General features: G+C 39.9%; 1 protein-coding gene across 1 annotated transcript in view; it reads right to left on the bottom strand.

Moving 5' to 3' along the window:
* Nucleotides 1-1859: 1859 nt before the first annotated feature.
* Nucleotides 1860-19927, bottom strand: part of ntrk1 (neurotrophic tyrosine kinase, receptor, type 1) — a 57776-nt gene continuing 39708 nt past the window's right edge. The window contains 5 exon segments of the mRNA XM_036558155.1: nucleotides 1860-2045; nucleotides 11179-11337; nucleotides 11969-12079; nucleotides 12081-12210; nucleotides 19423-19595. Of these exon segments, the coding sequence (XP_036414048.1) occupies nucleotides 1860-2045; nucleotides 11179-11337; nucleotides 11969-12079; nucleotides 12081-12210; nucleotides 19423-19595 (759 nt within the window).

Here is a 19927-nt window from a genome sequence, read left to right on the forward strand (position 1 = left end):
GCATAATTGACACCCCAAAATACCAAAAAACAAAAGCTAAACAATATGGGATCCCTAAGTAATTCTGCAGTTGCTGATATTACATTGATAATATCATACACAAGATTGAATTTAGATTCATGTTAACATCACATAAGCACATTTTAATTATATTTGAATTTGGAGTAAAAAGTCAAATAACCAAACGTCAAGATTTTAGATCACAATGGCTAATTTAAACACTTGTATGCAAAGATTTGACAGGCATCAAATGATCTTTTGCTGATTTTCTGTGTGAAAATAAGTTTTCTACAGCAGGGGGTCTGTTTTTCATGCCAGGCCCCTCGTATAGAGGTAGTGTTTGCCCTGCAGCCCACCCAACATTCTGTGAAGAGAAATGAGGCAAACATTTCAAAGAAAAAAACACATATAAGCCTATACTGATTAGAATTTTTAGTTGGTCTTATTTAAATATGATGTCCCTGCTAATCCATGTTGTCAGCTAGTTTATAAGGCCGGGCAGCACTGCACTCTGATTATCGCTGATTAATTAGGCTAATTCATGCTTGTTTTGATGCGGCACGGTGGCAACATGGATTATTATTTAGAGTATGTTGTCTTTTTTTCTAGAGGCGGGGGGCACTCATTTGACCCACTTGGTCCCACACTGTGACCCACCAACTGGTGGCAACCCCAATTTGAAAACCACTGCGCCACACTTAAAAATGGTCAGTTTTTGTGCCCAGTTCGTATTTATTGAGGGAATAAAACATAAAATATAAAAAGTGCCACATTTTGCAAGGATGCGTCAACTTATTTTCATTGAAAAAATCAACAAAACGTCATTTGACTGGGGAGCCCAAATTTTTGCATATGACAAAGAATGGCAGATTCATCGTATATATCAGAAAACTGTTCTCTCAAATCAGCAGATTGAGAATGAGTGTGTTTGTACGACTGGTTCTTTCATCAAACCTATTGGCCTTAAATGCGCAATTCTTATATGATGTAGTTTATAAGACATTAAATAAGTTAAATTAACCTCAAATAAATGGAAAGGAAAAATATATAACTGACAAAACTAACAAATCTGTAGGCACCGACATGAATACCTAATTAACAGTATCTACGCTCTCACATGCAGCGTTGCGTCGAGAAGCTGTTCTCTGATCCCGTCATGTCTGATTCTCCGAACTGCACTCTAATAAAGAGGGGCTTCACGGAGGTTTGCTGCGAAGAGGTAATTACAGGGCCTCACAAAGCACCGGCGGTGGCATTTAACAATAAGTAAAGACCAATACATGCAGTTTCAGTGCACTCATAATACATCTCTATATAATACACTTATTATTTATAATTGCAAGACAAAGGGAGGTGTGAAGTTTCAAATAGTGCAATCGACTTGGCACGACATGGAAAACACTGCAACTTGACTTAAGCCAATTTCTATGACAAGACAAAGACACCAAAAGATCACATAAAAGGATGATTATGTTTTTACATAATGTAGGAGTTAAACACAATAACTGAATACGAACATCCTCCTGGGTTGGATTAAAGAAAAGCTTGAATGGAATGGACTTGGTCTTTTGTATTCCGACTATTCCTGGACGCTTCATTTCTGGATGAATTTGCGCTTCTCGGAACTGCTGAACACTCAAAGGAATTGCACTTAGCTGACCGCCATCTTTGTCCTTCCCACAAAAATAATGCTTGATGGATGCTCCATTGAAGAGTGACCAAGCGTGGCATAGCAATGTCAGTGCGGGAACTCTACTATACAAACATTACAGTTCCTTTGGCTCCGTCTCCATTTCCAGTGTTCCACAGGATTCATCTCTTCGACCCAAACCTGCTTCAGGCCGGGCCTTTATCTCGGCTCACTCCAGGATGTCCAAGTAGACCGGAGGGTTCTTGACCAAGGCCACCAGGCGGCTGTAGATGTCCTTGATGACGAGGCGCTGCTGCGGCTCCCTCTGCCAGCAGCCTTGCATGAGGAGGTGAACCTCTTTGGGACACGTCCGCGGCCTCTCCAGCTCTCTGCCCTGCGTGATGCACTCGATTGCCTGCAGAGGAGCCCAAGCTTTAGTGCTAAATAAACCACAGGATTACTTTAAAACATACAACAGTAGTAAAACAGCTGGAAATGCCTAATCAGATGTATGCTATTCCTTATCATCAGTGAATTCCACCAATTAAAACCAAATAATTCAATGTTTAAGATGTTAACATCGTTATTCAGAGTGGTTTGATGTGTAGAATGTGTCATTCTAGAGAAACTCAGTCAGGTTTGGTCACAGTGGTAATGATAGGAACTAGACGTCCGACATGTTCAATCCCTCTTAAGGCATTTACTTGTGTGATTTATACAGACCATGATAAATTAATTCGAGCATGTGTATTACAGTTAATATCTTGTGGTTTCTTGGATGGTGAAAGTGCAACGTTATTTTATTCGCCCTCTTTTCAACTCTTCCAAACTTTCACCTTCAACATGAACTCACTGACCAATCACGGTTGTCTCTGATGTTGATTTGGCATCAACCCACATGATGGATCAGTTGCGTCCAAGCAACTAGAACTTTCTTGCTAAAATGAAGCTCAAATTGAGATACAAACATCAGAACCGAATGTGGAAGCAGCTTCTTAATGAACCCATGAGGCTCTTCACACCACTTTTCTAAAATGGAGAGTAGTCCAGTGTCAGCGTTTCCTCGCTCTGTCAGGAGCAAAGGAGGTCTTATTTGCACTGGAATATCTTATTTGCAGCCCATTCGTTTTGTGCTTCATCTCTTGTGGAGCTGCATCTCCATAATCAACGCAAATTGAGTTAAGGAGATCTGAACTACATGGAAGCACAAAGTTTAAGCTCTGGAACGAAGTGGAGAGAACTCTCTGTTCTCCTTTCGCTCTTACTAGAAGGCATCCTGCACAGTGCCACAGTTTGCCTGTTTTGTGAGAAGCCAAGAACATTTTGTTAGAGATTCTGCCTGTGTATTTTTATCACGGTGGAACAACATGACAAAATTCCCCAAAAAATGTGTTGCATCTGGTCTGTATAGTTTTGATGTGAAAAAAAGGTTAGAATATTTCACATTTTCATTTATTTGCATCACATTCAGTGGGTAACAACCTTGAAAGTTGTGCAAAAAAGTTATTACAAAAAATGGTTATATATGCACTGCCTGATGAGTCATTGTTATATGACAGTCTAAAGCAAAGATTTTGGCCTAAAATATATTTTTAAAATGCCTGCATTGGTGGAGAGGTACAGGGCATCGTAAGGCAAAATAGTCCCCAAAGAAAACATATTTTATTATTATCAGCGTTACGTATAAAAACTCAAAAGGCACATGTAGATTCACTGGTGCTTTTGGATAGTAAATAAAATGGCTATATTAGTATTGTAGTCATGGTGACCCCTGGTTCCTATCACCACCACTGTGAAGAACTCTGAGTAGGTAAGTTTGCCTACAATGAAGCATTTCACATCAAACCACTCTCAATCTCAATGACTGATTTATGCAAAAAATTTGAAAGCTTGAAATGAGTTTCTGAGACAAATTTAAATGAAGTGGTCACCTTAGAACACATTTATATCCAAAATAAAAACTCTTCTATTTTAATTGCGCACCCAGCAGATAGTTTGGAACACTTGTCTAGAACTATGACGCTAATGTACACACAAAAGACAGTCCTTCAAGGTTTCTTTAGTAAAGAAAATGGTTCTATATAGAACTACAAACACTCAAAGAACCATTTGCATGATTGAAGGATTCTTTGCAAGGTGAAAGTGTTCTTCACATTGATGGAGAGTATGTTTAATATGGATCCATAGAGCACCAATAAGGGTTCCTCTGTTGTCACAGGCTTGACATTGTTACAGTAGAAGAACTCATTGTTGGTGCTATATAGAACCCTTTTCAAAAAGCAGCCATCTACGGCGCATTCTCCACCAATCTGAAAAACCATGGAACAAAGCAAAGAGTCCTTCAATCATGCAAAGGGTTCTTTGAGTGTTCATGGTTCTAAATAGAACCATTTTCTTTACTAAGGACCCTTGAAGAACCACCATTTTTAAGAGTGTAGCTAACAAGTAATGGAAGCTTATAGCCTTCCATTACAAAAATTATGTAAATGTATTTATCAAATCATTTGAAAATGTAAGAAAAAGCCAAAATACGGTGTGTGTATATATATATATATATATATATATATATATATATATATGACAAAAGCAAGTGTCAATATTGAAATAACTATTTTCACAGTATATCAATATTGAAATACATGCTGTATTGCTGTATACGTACATGATTAATGCAAAGCACAATGCAAAACACAGAAGTCAGTACTGTTTAGTTAAAACTGTGAACTTTGTTAAAACCATATACACTTGAAAAATATAATAACAATTACAAATAAATGCATGTTAAATATATTTAAAATGCATATTAAAATATATTTAACAAATAAGTTTATTTTTTGGCCATTTTCATACATTGTGGAAAAATATTTGATAAATACATTTAGAATATGTTTTTTTTCTGTATGAGGCATCCACACTTTTAAATGGTACTGCAATAAAAGGGTACACTAACAGGGGCTGCTTTTTTAAAAAACTAGCTTTTCATTAGCATTTACTCAGTCTGATGTTTGTATCTTTGGGTGAGGCCCTCCATTAATGGTGAAAGCTGAGAGTTAAAATAGCTGCAGATGCTGATTCTGGTGATTTTAAACGATATCTGCCTGCAGGGTCTGGTTTCATTTTGTGATTGGTTTTAAAGTGCATTTCACAGTGTGAGCACACACAGCCTTTGCGAAGGCTGAGTGAAAGCCTTACTTCAAAAAGCGAAGTCCATTATGGAGGTGAACAGCCTGTTGCAAGTGAGCGGGAATGCAGAAAACTTTCAAAATTACTGACCGTTTTACATAAAGCAAAGGCAGTAAAAGGTAAGAAAGCCTCACTGGTAGCGATGCCATGTTCCTATGCTGCTAAAGCACGCTCTTACAGCAATACCCCACTGTTTGTCCACCTAATCTCTGTTTACTGCATCTGTATCCACAGTTGATTACCTGTAATATGCCTCGTCCTTGTCTCTGTCTGTTCCCTCCATGCTTACATTGTCCCTGTTGTTTTTGTTTTGGCTCTCTGCCCCCTTTCTCATGTCTTGCACCTGTGTCTTGTCTATCGCCATGCCGTGCCGTTGTCCCCAGGTGTTCTTCCCTTGGATATATATACTCCATGTCTTTGTCTTGTTGTTTGCTTGGCTTTGTTGTGTGGTTGTGTTTTCCTTGTTTTGTTTTACCCACTGGATGGTGGTTCTTGTTTCCAGTTTAGTTTCTAGTTATTCTGCTTTCCTAATTTATTTTTCTTAGGGTGTGTTTATCCTTACTATTACAGAAACTTCTTAAGTCTGAAATCTTTTCTGTTTAGTCACCATGACACCTTTAGTTAGGACTGATTTAAGGACAGAAGCTTTTACAGAACAGTTATTAAGCTCATAATCTTATCCATCAACTCCAGATAAGGAAACAGTATTACAGAAACAAGCTAAGCAGACAAATTTCCTAAATTCTGTCCTAACTTTAAGACAAACCCAGAGGAATCTTAACTTGTGTCTTAACCTTCTGTTATTATTGTTTTGTGCAGCGTCAGGCAGCTCAGTTCACTATAACCAGCAGAATGACGCTTCATTTATCTACACTGAAAACGGTGATTTGACTCGAGTTTTTTCTATCAGCGTTTAAAAACCCCAGACACTGCAGACTCGATCTCCACCACCCCTCTTATTACCTTCATGTTGATAAAAACTCGTCAGATAAAGTACTACAGTGATGGTGGTGAATAATGAGGACACAGAGCTGATCGTGTGTCTGTTTATTAGGCGGAATAACGTTAGCGCGCTCGGCTAAAGCGTTTGGGAAATGAAGCTCAAAGTGGAGAGCAGTGACTCTCTGATAAGCAGCCAGAAGCGCTGACACAATATTCTTAACTTTCAGTTTTTATCGCTTTAGTTTCGTTTGACCCTTTTCACCTCAGTAACGGTAGCTAACGTTAGCTAGCTGTCTGGCTAACTAGCTAGCTTTATTATTGTGATACCGTTTTTACGTTTCAGCTGTGCGCGTATGGTCGGTTGCTAGGAAGCAGACATGATAGCTGATTGTCGACTTCGATCGAGTAAGTTAAGATTTCCTAACTTGAGATCAGATGCTGTAAGATAAATAAATTCTGATTCATACATTAAGATTTGTTTTGTAATACGAATTTGTGTAATCTTATCTTGACCTGTCAGATCTTACGACAAAAAGATTCCCTTAGTCCAGTGTCGTTGCGTTTTAGTTCTGGTTCCCTTAGTGTTCACTTCAGCAATAGAACACGGGAGGGAGTGTGTTATCGCGAAATAACATCACACATACGCGGTAACACACGGCCTCGAGTGTTCTCTTGCTTTTATACAACAGTTAAATAAATAAAGTACGAAATTAATAAACTGGGCCGTGAATGCGGCATTTAATATGTGTTAATGTTCGCAGTTCCTTCCGCCAAATTATACTTCCTTAACAAGCAGCTTGTTGCTACGTCAGAGTAACGAGCTCCGCCCACTCGCTGCACAGCCGGCAGTTCGTTCTCCAGCTCCTTACACTAAATTCCCAAACTGTCAACACCACTGAGCAGCTTATTTGTTTTTTATTGCGGCAGTTTTATGGCTCAGTCCGATTTGGTCAGACTCTGAGGATCAGAGACCGTTTGGCGAATGGTATTGGGTTCATTTCTGGCTGATTCCAGGTTGTTCAGGTTCTTCTGTCACAGCTGCCGACTGAAAAGCTGCTCAGTGGTGATGACGGTTTGGGAATTTAGTGTAGACTCATCTTCAGAGTCTGACCAAATCGGCTGTCGGTCAAATGTGATCTTAAAAGTATCCATTTTCTGTTTGTGTGCAACGTGAGAACTAAAAACGCTGAAACGGCTTGAGCATCTCCTACAGCTGTGAAACTCGTTGCTTAGCAACGGCGTCTTAGCGGAGTGATACAATGTTTGTGAAAAACCCGTGATGTTATGGCGAAATGACAGCACGGTTAGAACGCCTCTCAACCAATCAGCTTGCGTGGCCGGAACTAACTATTGTATAAACTGACATATTTAACATTGACCCAAAAGATGTAAACAAAATTCATACCAGTTGAAGGTCCCCACTGATTGGGCAGATTTAATGACACACAGTAACTGTGATAATTCTGAATCATAATGTTCTCTGTTCTATCTGGACTCGTTGGTTTATAAGTTTCACCTGTCTTGTGATATTAGAGCAGTATCCATGAGACTCCTTGCTTTATCATGGTTTTACACCACGCAAAGCTTGGTTAAATCCCCATAAGAGCCTCGAGAGGCTTACTGCTTTTACTAAATGGAGAGACCTTGACACATTAATACATAATATAAGTTATGTGTGCAGTCAAATGTGTATATGGAGTATTTTATGACTTCAAATGCATCTCTGCATCATTTTAATACTGAAACTATCTGTTCTATAGTTACATTCAGAGCTTATGAATAGATAAAACACATGCACATGTCAAAACAGGATCAGAAACTTAGTTCGGACGGCAGCGTTCTCACTTGCTCTAATGAACCTCACTAACGAAGCATGGTTCGTTTTAATCGAACCAAACCTGTCAAGTCAGAATGCATCCTTAGTGTAGTCTTCTGTGCGGTTTTCTATTGATTAGCTATAATATTAAAACTGCTTTCTTGTTTCTACAATCTGTCCATTTTATTAGTTCCACTGACCATATAGGAGCACTTTGTAGTTCTACAGTTACAGACTGTAGTCCATCTGTTTCTCTGCATACTTTGTTACCCTGTTCTTCAAAGCTCAGGACCCCCACAGGACCACCACAAAGCAGGTATTATTTGGGTGGCGCATCATTCTCAGCACTGCAGTAACACTGACGTGGTGGTGGTGTGTTGCGCCGGTATGAGTGGATCAGGCACAGCAGTGCTGCTGGAGTTTTTACTGCGAAAAATAATATCTTAACAAGTGAAAATGTCTTAAATGTAGTCAATAAATATAATATTTCTCATTATGAGATTGCTGTAAGATTATTAAAAGATTATTCCACCGGTTTCTTCACATTTTTTACACATTTTAAGTCATTTTATCTAGTGAGAGTGTCTTATTCCATTGGCATTGACTGCTGTGTCTGATCCACTTGTACCAGCACAACACATACTAACACAGTGAAACTCAGTGTCACTGAAGTGATGAGAATGATCCACCACCAAAATAATACCTGCTCTGTTGTGGTCCTGTGGGGGTCCTGACTGTTGAAGAACAGGGTAAAAGGGGGACAACAAAGTATGCAGAGAAACAGATGGACTACAGTCTGTAATTGTAGAACTACAAAGTGCACCTATATGATAAGTGGAACCGATAAAATGAGTGTATATATGAATAATGAATAATAATAGTGGGCAGTAACTTCCCTATTTTTAAGAAAAAGAACATAAACCCACTTCTAATAGAAGCCAATGGACAGTTGCTGAGGCACACTGAAAGTGCTGTCAGTGGTAATCGACTGTATGCTGCAGATTAGCTTGATAAACACTGGAATATTCTTTTAAATGTGTATAAGAGTTCTTCTTCAAATGGACACCGCCCTATGGAATATCGTTTAACAGACTGGAGTATTTCTCAGACACCACTAGTGCATTGATCACTGTCATGAACTGATAAGAAAAGCTCTCTCTCTCCATGGCCACTGGTCATCCATTAAACAGCCAGTGACTCCAACCCCTGTAGGCATTGTCTTCCACCTAAATGAATGGTGTAGTAATCTCCTGTCATTGCTTCACTACATCATGCTGAAATGGCCTATCAATCACTCTCATGAATTAACAAAGATTCACATTGACCCTTTCCGAAATTCTCCCAGCCTTTCCAACGCCAGGAGGAAAGTCATGGCCAATCTGTCTATGACCTATACAATTAGTCTCCCCATAATTAGCCCTGTCCATTACAAGCCGGCGAGGATTAGGTTAACGAGGTTAAACAACGTCGGCCCAGGGCGAAGATGAGGCCTAATCGGGTTAAAATTGAGTAGATAGGAAAAGTGATCTACCCTGCTCTTGAAAGAGGAGAGGCTTCTCTCCCTTAATGGCGCAGTTGCGGTCACACCCAGAGTCCACTTCTCGGTCCTTAATCTGAAAGGTCTGGACCACTTATAGTACCTATAAATCTATTGATCCCTCTATCATAAGTGCATAAAAGCACAAACTGATCTCTTTCAAAGAGAATGTTTACAGCTTACATCACTGTCAGAGTGGTGTTGCTTTGTGCCCTGTTTAAACACAGTTCTACAGAATATTCTCCAAACCCAAATTTGACATCATTTTCAGATATTTCTCAAGTTTGGACCGAGCTCCCACCTTTAAACCTTACTATTCTTCTTCTTACTCATATTGCTTATTTTTTTCAAATATAGTATGCTGTAGTTACTCATGTTGTTGAAGCAAGGTCCACCAAGGTCTACAAGACCAGCATGAAAACGATGCATTGTGTAGATTATCCACAATAAAAATGATTGGAAAGTTATTTAAAGGCAGTGACTGATCTAAATTAGGAAATAATTAGAATTTGAATTTAATTTTGGATAACTGATATTTAGGCTTTTTAAAAATTTGATAATTATCTTTTTTTGCTAAGAAATGATGTGGTGACAGCTGTAATTGTCGCTAAGTTTCTCTGGCTACAGTCGGGTTTAGATAGAATTCTGTTGAACTATATAAAGACAGAATTTTATTGAGCTATATTCAGGTTCAGAATTTTATCGAGCTGTATTTAGATTCAGACATAATTTTATCAAGCTATATTCGGGTTCAGAATGAATTTTATTGAGCTCTATTTAGATTCAGACAATTTTATTGAGCTATATTCGGGTTCAGACAGAACTTTATTAAGCTGTATTCAGGTTCAGATGGAATTTTATCGAGCTATATTCGGGTTCAGACAGAACTTTATCAAGCTATATTCAGGTTCAGACAGAATTTTATTGAGCTGTATTTAGATTCAGACAGAATTTTATTGAGCTGTATTTAGATTCAGACATAATTTTATTGAGCTATATTCGGGTTCAGACAGAACTTTATCAAGCTATATTCAGGTTCAGACAGAATTTTATTGAGCTGTATTTAGATTCAGACAGAATTTTATTGAGCTATATTCGGGTTCAGACAGAACTTTATCAAGCTGTATTCAGGTTCAGAATTACATTAAGCTATATTCAGGTTCAGATGAAATTTCATCGAGCTATATTTGGGTTCAGAATTTTATTAAGCTATATTCGGGTTCAGACAGAATACTGTCAGGATGCAGTCAAGTTCAGACAATTTTGCTGAGCTACAGAGGTGGGTTCAGATAGAATTTTGTTGGGCTATAGTTGAGTTCAGACATAATTTGGTTGGGCTATATTCAGGTCCAGATAAAAATATGCTGGGCTACATTTGGTTCAGCCAAATTTTGTTCAGCCAAATTAAGGTTTAGACAGAATTCAGGGCGACATTTGGGTTTTGATTCAAACTCAGATTCAGGCCACATGTTTTCAGGATTTTCTGTGTACAAACACTAATATTTAAAACTGTAGATTTAAATATTAGAAACTAGCCATCAAAGGGTTTTTTAATATCATTTTCTGCAGTATTTTAGGTATTGTTCAGATAACAAAAAGTTATAAATGACAAATAATAGATAATGAAACTATCTGTTTACAGTAAGTTATGTTCCTTGTGATTTGATCACCACTCTTCAAAAACTCTCACTGTTCACTCTCAGTGTTATACAGTGTATATAACTTTCTCAGTAAGTTTAGAATCATCTACAGCTCAGTTCATCATGCTGGACGCATTTTACATTTTTTTCATATTTACAGCTTTCTACAAAAGATTTGTAACTTATGAAGTTGCACAAGACTAGCATAGTAGATTTGTTTTACAAATTTATGCATAAACAATTTTTTGAACACTAGTGTAAATAACACTTTTCAACAGTTGTGTAAATAATTTCATATCCTCAATTTTGAAGTCTTTACTGTGATGATATCACTATGAAATCTGCACAAACAAGGAAACTTTGTTTCTTTCCTCTCAGATATTTGCATGTTGTAAGACCAGTGTTTATGTAGGCCATGAGGGTGGTGTACCTCACTGTTGGACAACTGGTACCAAGGCTGTTTGCCATATGTGAAGATTTCCCAAAGTACAACCCCAAAGCTCCAGATATCACTCTCTGTGGTGAACTTTCTGTACATGATGCTTTCAGGTGGCATCCAACGAATAGGTAACATGGTTCTGCCTCCAACCTGAGAAAGAGAGAGAGGTGGAGAAAAAGAGAGAGAGAGATACAGAGTTTTAAAAGCCATATTTAAGGACGCTTGAGGCCACCTACAGTAGCAGTCAAAATTTTGGACAGCTGATTAAAAGTATGTTTTTCATAATCTTAAAGACATTTATTCTAATGGCCTCTGCTTAAAAATAATTCCTAAAACGGTTGGCATAGCATAATGAGTAACAGCAAACACCCCATGCTGTATAGGAGTCCTTGGGCAAGACTCCTAACCCTACATTTGCCCACCTCCGTTACATTGTTAAGTTGCTCTGGATGAGAGCATCTGCCAAGTAGTATAAAAACCATATATATGTACGATTTTTTTCCCAAATCAAAACTAACATCTTAGGTGGCTCCTCATGAAGCTTCTTGACAGAATGCCAAGAGCGGCAGCGAGGCAAAGAGGCGCCACTTTAAAAAATCAAAAATTTTTTCACTGCATATGTCAAATACGTGCAATTGCATAATTTTGATATCCTCATTACTATATTATACTGTGTAAAAATAGTTGTGTCCAGACTTTTGACTGGTTCTGTACATCAACAACCCACAGATTTCACCCAATTCTGGCCAGGCAATAAATATTTCTAGCAATTTGAACCAACCCTGTAGTAATCAGTGCTGTAGATGTCTCTGGACATTCCAAAGTCTCCAATCTTGACCATGAGACCTTCCCCGACCAGGCAGTTCCTGGTGGCTAGGTCCCTGTGCACGAAAGTGGAGCGAGGCCAGATACACCATGCCCGAGGCAATCTGGGCAGCTATCTGGAGCATCTGTGGCAGAGTCAGCTGACCCATTGGGGGCATCTTAACCTCGTCCAGGATCCGAGCGTCTGGACCATGAGCCCTGTGCAAAAAGGAGAAGTTCATCAGATCAGGCCACATGGATAAACGTCCAAAAGGCTGCACAATAGATTGTCTGTATTGCAGTATTGGCAATACCAATATAACAGGACCCCTCCTTCTGAAATTGGTTATTGTGTGCTGTGAGCATCCAGACTAATAACAGACATTTCTCCTGAGGTTCGAAGGATGTTAATCATGATCACACAATATGAACAGAACCAATATCATAGCAATATGATATCTGTCCATACAGTACAGCTAAGGCATATATTAAGGCCCAGTTTTAAAATCTATTCTCTTTATTGCAATGATGATTTGAAGACATGACTGACTGCAGTTATACAGCTATAACAAGAATTTCGTCTTTCTAGTAGAAATGTTAGCTTTCTGCTATGATTCTGCATTTGCCAGCAAGTGAAAAAAAACTTTTCAGATAGCCTGTCCCCAAAAATTCACCTCAAAGCAGTTGCAGCTTTAAAGTTAAAAAGTTTCTCCCACATTCAAGATAGATGAGAAGGAGGTTTCCTAGTCTTTTGAATTGAAAAAACGTGCTGTGCTACTGCAGCACCACTGTAGGATGTGAGTGAGCACGTCTCCAACAGAGATGGTTAAAGTTTGCTTTAGGGGTAGAAGGGGTTAAATGATCAGTATGTGAAATTAACCGAAGATTGGACACTGATTCTTAGGCCCAATTTCATTTCACCCCTTGCCGCTGTCTCTTAGCCCTTACCCCTCCGTTTTGTGCGTTCACGCCTAGGAGTCCTGATTTTTGTTGAGATAGAGGGGTAGGGTGAAGTGTTAGGGCTACATGACCCTCCAAACAGAGGTTTTTCAGAGTCACACACCTCAGGCGTCAGAACTGCTGCACCATTTAAGGTGGAATGGGAAAATTAGAACAACAAGCTAAAGAATAGCTGACTTCAGCTTCATATCACTGAACAATTAGGGGTCGGTAATAATAAATAACTGTCGTATCCCCCTCTCTTTGAGACATATGATTCCCTACATTTAACTAAAGCCCAGAAGTGAGGAGCTGAACTTTACCCTCCTTTGCTTTCACTGCAGACTGGCTGGTCGCCTACAGAGCAGCGCTAGTAGCCTCTTACTGAAGTAATGCTCTGTTTTATTTGATGGTCCCATTTCGTAGGGAAAGATTTCAACCACTAACCCTTGTAACTCAGGTCCAAGAGGTAAGATGTCACTCAAAAACAAGGGGTAGGGGTATAAATAAGAAATGGTGTTGGGCCTTAAAGTCAGCATCTGCAGCATCTGCTTATGATACGATATACTGCACATATGATCATGTTATCAGATTTTAGGGACTGGAGTACACACACTGTCCACTTTATTAGAACGTCTTACCATGTACTTCCACTCTCTGGTCATTTTATGAGCTCCACCTACCTTATAGATCCACTATGTAGGTGTACAGTTAAAGACTGTGTTTGTTATAGTCCCCCTCTGCCCCAGAATACCCCTGTGGTCACAAACCGACCATAGATGAAGGGCTAGAGGATGGATAACATAAACTGTGCAACAACAGATGGACTACAGGCTCTTAACTTTATACCAGCAAGGTGGGGCTAAAAGGGAGGGGTTTCTAATGAAGTGGTCAGGCAATGAAAGTTCAGAGAATGGTTTGACTGTCAAGCCTGAATAGCAGTGGCACAGAGGAACCATGTCAGCCAGGAAGCGCTCCATCAGCTGGCAGATTCTCCACAACTATGACCATGCGTGCAACGTCTGACTATTCATATATCGCAATCCATCAAGTTTAGGAAGTAAACAAGCTCTTCCCAAACAATCCCCTACTTTGGCTTCCATTCTCTAATGTCATAAAGTCGCTCTTGTCATGTGCAGGCTCCAGAGCGCAAAGCCCCTCTCCATTCATCCTAATATTTGCGCCTATCCACTCTGTCACTCGCTGGCCTTTTCCATGCTGTTGAGAGGTTCCCAGTGTGATTACTATTAGTTTATCAGGCAGGTGGCAGGAGAGCAGCAGCTGCTGCTCAGACTGGAGACTCCATCCATAGACTATCTACTGGAAATGTGATTTCCACTCCCAATCTGGCCTCCCCACCACCTGGCGGACCGGCTCCTTGCGCACTGGACATGTCACTGAGACTCCACTCTGCTGGACATATGGTCTCTTTTCACGTCGTCCAGCAGGCTTACAGTTTGGAGAACTTTTCATCATCTTTAAGAGACGAGGACAGCTTCAGTATACAGTGGCCTACACATAGGGGTATGGTTTTGGACAGAGATTCACAGAAAATGTGGATCAAAAATCAGGGGGAAAAGAATCTGATTCTGTAACAAATCTAGCCTAAAATGTATCACTTTGCGTGTAGCACAAAATAACCTAAAGCAAAGTAAAGATCATGTGAAAACAACAGCAGCCACAGTAGACTAATGTTAGCATAAGACTAACCTCTAGATGGCTATTACGCATATATATTTCATGCTAAAGGAAAAGAAATGCATTACATGATGCTACCAAGCTGGGAAGGTGAAGGCTAGCATGAGCTTCCTCCAGGACACCTGAAGCACCACCACATCTTTTCAAATTGCCACTAACGCTACATCACTGGTAAGCTCAACATGCATGGAGGAGAACACTAACTGCCAATTTTGTTATGTCAGCTAACAGACTTTAGCTAGCGATGTGCTGAGTGATGAGGGTGGGGCATGGAGAGCCATCCAACACACCCAAAGTAGAGGTCTTAGTGGTAGTGGTTTTTCAGTCCCGCTCCCACAAGATTTCATCCCGCTTGTGTAGAAAATCGGAGTAATTTATCCCGCTCCCGCCCGCAACTGAAACATTTTGGCTTGCTCTTTAGTCCCGCGCCGTGAGATATTGTAGTGCAGATCTTTAACCCAGGGTGAGCGAGGGCAGTGCTCTTTGGGACAGATGGCTGTGGCATCATCAGGGACTGAACTTGCACTCTCATAACTATAGGGCTAATCAGTGTGAGCTGATACGCAATTCAGTATCAGTATTGGAAAAGAAAAGTAGTATCGTGCCACTCGCTACTATTGGACCGTGAACCTGTGAAGCCATAGGATCTTGCCATTACAAAATATGCAGAAATCTGCACAATCTAACTCATATAAAAGCTTATGAACAGTTGATCTTAAGAATAGACGTGGGATTAACTGTCGGAACATTTCTGATTAACTCATTAGTTGGCAATCTAAACTGCGCTACTGCCGTGATTTCTTTGAAAGGTGTTCTGAAGAAACTCTGAAAACGTGGCAGACACAATGCCAATATAATTTAATAGGCAGCACTAAAAAGTTCTTTTGACATGCGCCTTTTGACGGCGGCTTTGTCTGCTTTAACTAATCATCTACAGTACTTCAAGTCTATTAGCGCACTCGCTAATGGCTTTATATTCTATAAGGCGTGCAGCAATTCAGTTGTATGCAGAAGATCAGTGAAATTGGTCAAAGAATATTGTGCGCTGTCTATCAGGATTGTAAGAGGACTGAGTGCACTGTTAGGTATGCCAATGCATTAGAAAAGAACAAATGATTTTGTGGGTTTTTAAGCCCCAGGATACATTAAGACTTTTAGCATGGCCAGTGCCCTGACCGCTCTCCCACACTGCTGTACTGTGTGGTTTGTAAGGTGAGGCAGTGGGTTGTGTCTGTGACCTTTGTCCAGTGCACTGACCCAAGCCTATGGACGTGTGGTACTTCCATATGGCCTTAAATTAAAAACCCTCATATCATTTTGTGGGTGCATCAGAATGTGCATTTACACATGACCTTGAGCCACCGCACTGACGTGAGGCTGCCTTTACCACAAACTAGGCAATACTTTACAGGGCTGGAAAACTCATGCCAGACATCCACATCACCTCGCATCAGATCGCAACACACTGCACCATTTTACACATGACCTTTAAAGCTGAAAGAGCAGAGATGCTGCAGAATTCACATGTTGGAACGCTTTAACTCGTCAGATAATAAAAATATGCTGATGAACCATGGAGCAGAGGTGGGAACAAGTCACTAAGTTGTAAGTAACAAGTAAGGCTGAATCCCATTTCTTATTTTTACCCCTACCCCTTGTTTTTTAGTGCCACCTTGCCCCTTGGAACTGAGTTACCTCAAATAAAGAAGAACATTACTTCACTAACAGGCTACTAGTGCTGCTCTGTAGGCGACCCTGCCTGTCTGCAGTGATAGCAGAGGAGGGTAAAGTTCAGCTCCTCACTGCTGGTCTTTAGTTACATTTAGGGAATTATAAGCCTTCAAAGAGGGGGGATACAACAATTATTTATTATTGCCCGCCACTAATTCTTCAGCTATTCACCAGCTTTTTGTTCAATTTTTTCTGTTCCACCTTAAATGGAGCAGCAGTTACATTGTAGCACTTCAGGCATCAGTACTGCTGGAGTATTTAAGGTGGAACAGGAAATTTAGCTAGCTAGCTACCGAAACATTAGCATACTATTAGCGGTTTTTTAAGTTTGTTATGAAGAAAAGGACCATAATACATTGAAACTAATACATTAAACTAAGATAATATAATGGTTATCATATTTTTTTACAGAGAAAATACTTACATTTGTGGGTTCTTTGGTCTTTTGTGCAGCCATGTCTTTTTTTTTTCCTTCTAACACTCTGTTTGGAGTGTGTCTCTGAAAACCCTCCGTTTGGAGGGCCATGTAGCCCTAACACTTCACCCTACCCCTCTGTCTCAGCAAAAATCAGGACACCCTACCCTTAGGAGTGAACATGCAAAACAGAGGGCTAAGGACTAAAAGGTAGGGGCGATGGGTGAAATGGGATGGGGCCAAAGTCTCAAGTCTTGACACTCCAAGAGTCCAGAGGCAAGCCCCAAGTCGAAACAGTCAATCTCAATTCAAATTCCGAGTCAATACAAGCAAGTCTCAAGTCAAGTTTCAAGTCCTAATCTTCAAGTCCTAAACAAGTCAGTATGCATTCTTCAGCTAAAGTAAGGCCATTTCAACACTGAACACCAAAATGATCGTAACAGTAATATCCATACCTAATATCCATACCTAATAACCATGACTGACATATTGGTATACATAAAGAGTAGTTCAAAGTTCACATGAAAAGAAATTTCAAAGTACTATTAAACTTTTAAACTATTCAAATATTTGAATATAATACTTTTTGCTGGTATTTGGGAACATTGGGCGCATGGGATTAAAACAAACACTAGCTCAGCAAACTAAAAACAGACACTAGTTTGAACTGAATTTACCTTCAAAAGCTGTTAAGTTAAGTCAAATAGAGCCCTGTTTCTTTTGTTTTGCTATCATGTGGAAAATGGTCAGTTCGCCTGGTAAGTTTCTCCAGTAAGACTGGAGTTTAAGCGCTGAGTGAGGGCACATAGATCCATTATTATTATCGCTTATTTCTAGCTTATGGAGGTGAACTTGAACTGTAACACTTCACCTCTGACATAAAATAAGCAGAGCATAAACACAGTAACACTCAATTGACGACATTACTGTTTATCAAATTTATGGCAAGAAACGAATCCATTCACATGAAAAGTTAGCGGCTGTGTGGAGTCCTGTCTGCAGTCAGGAGCCTCTATCCGTTTCTTCCACTTTGGGTCTCGAGTCTTTCCAAGTCATGAGGCTCAAGTCTGAGTCAAAGTCTGAATTGCAAGTCAGACTCGAGTCCAAGTCATATGACTCAAGTCCACACTTCTGCCACGGGGGCACAGCAAGTTTGATAATTCATTACACCACGGCTGATTTCAGTTTATTTGTGCTCACCAGTTGTTGCTGCTTACTGGATATGTTTTGATATATTATTGAGGGTTTTGAGAACAAGTATTTAAAGTCAGTTAAGTGTTTTTTCAGGCCAGGCCTACTTTTTGTGGCATTTTACCCCAGTTTTCTCTCCAATTTAGCCATGTCCAATTCCACGCACTAGTTAGGTCTCCCTTAATCACACAGTGCTACCAGCGCAGGCACGTTTCCTCCAAATCATGTGAAGCACCACCTTTCAAACTATTGCTTTCGCAACCTCATTAGACAGCTCAACATGCTTGGAGGAGAATGCTAATGCCAAAACTAGCTGGAGTGATGAGGGCAGAGGCCACCCTACCCACCCAGAGGGAGCAAGACCAATTGGGCTGTCTCAGACTCCTGGCCATAGATCGCTGTAGAATCACCAGGGACTGAACAATAGACAGTTGTGCCACTCTGGAACTGGCAGGCCTACCTTTCTATTAGGTAGCCTTAATCTAAAGTGATAATTTCAATAAACTGATAGCAGAAAAGCCAATTATACTGCCTGTGTAGTTTGCTCTGGGGTAGCAGATCTATGGCAGCTCATTAGACTAAAAGACAGAGCTTATAGCCAGCAGTGTAATTAGTGAGAACTAATGCTGAACATCCTTTAATAAGGGCCCATATCAATCAAAACTGCATTTTCCTCATTTTTAAATAAAAGACATTGATATATAAAACCTACCAATTTCTCCCCAGTTCGTACAGTTCATTTACAGAAACTCAGTTGCAAAAGCAGCCTGTTTTGAATCAATTGCTTCTGTAATGTTGTTAAACCATCACATTTACATATATCCATCTACTCAGCCTGCAGCAGTCCAGCTCATATATATTAGTCTAAAAGGCATAATAACAAAAGAAGAATTGTAAGGGATTAAGAGAGGCTGAAAAATGGTCTGTAAAAATGAATTATGACTGTTTTTGTTACATAAAAATACCAATAACGTTATTGTGTGTGGTGTTGCTTTCGTTCGAAGAGCCAGCTTAAATCTAGCTTGTTAGCATTTTTAATGTTGGCAATGTATCAAAGTACCGGAAAGATTAAAATGATCTAGACGCAAAAGAAACTAATGGATAAAAGATAAAAGCTGAAGTCCACTGACAATGTGACGTAAAGGTATTACACTAGTGTTTGTTGTAATGTTATTATTCCATATTACACTAGTGTGTGCTTACACTAGCAGTGCTAGGACCCGCCACCTGCTGTGTGTGGTGTGCAGAGAGAGCTGAGTGAGAGACGTAAGCTGAGTCAGAGAGCAAACTGTTAGAGAAAAGCTTTGCTTATGTGCGGCGTGGCTGTGGCCAACAACAGCTGGAAAACAAAGCACCACGACTTGTGCAAAAGCTGTCTCTTTTAATAGAGGTGAACGCTACACTGTTCTAGCCAAGCAACATCCATAGTTGAGTGAACAGAATTTCTAGAGACTGACCTGAGGAAGCGGTTGAGGTCTCCGTGCCTCATGTACTCAAACACCATAGCGAGAGGCTCTCCATCTGTACACACTCCGTAGAAGCGGACAATGTGCTCGTGCTGGAGAACGGTCAGCAGTTCGGCCTCTCGCTGGAAATCCTGACGAGTTGACTCGTTGGCGTCCTTTAGCGTCTGACCAGGAAACACAGTGAAGACTCATTTATTATTCTGTATGAAACATTGGAAGTGCAACACTGGATAACTGTTTTTTTTTCAATTGGTAGAAATGTTGTGTGCTGCATGAAGTCATAACAGGGGAATTCCAATGACTTGTCCAAATTTCTGCATAATTAAATCAATAAGATGTAAACAAAGTCATTCAGAGTGGTTTGGTGTGAAATGCTCTGTTCTAGAGAAAATTACCGAGTCAGAATTATTCACAGTGGTGGTGATAGGAACCAGACGTCTGAAGAGTTTAATGCCTCTAAAAGCTCCCTCACCGAAAGTTATTATGTGGAATAGTT

The sequence above is a fragment of the Colossoma macropomum genome, unplaced genomic scaffold, assembly GCF_904425465.1.
Source record: "Colossoma macropomum unplaced genomic scaffold, Colossoma_macropomum, whole genome shotgun sequence".
Lineage (NCBI taxonomy): Eukaryota > Metazoa > Chordata > Actinopteri > Characiformes > Serrasalmidae > Colossoma > Colossoma macropomum.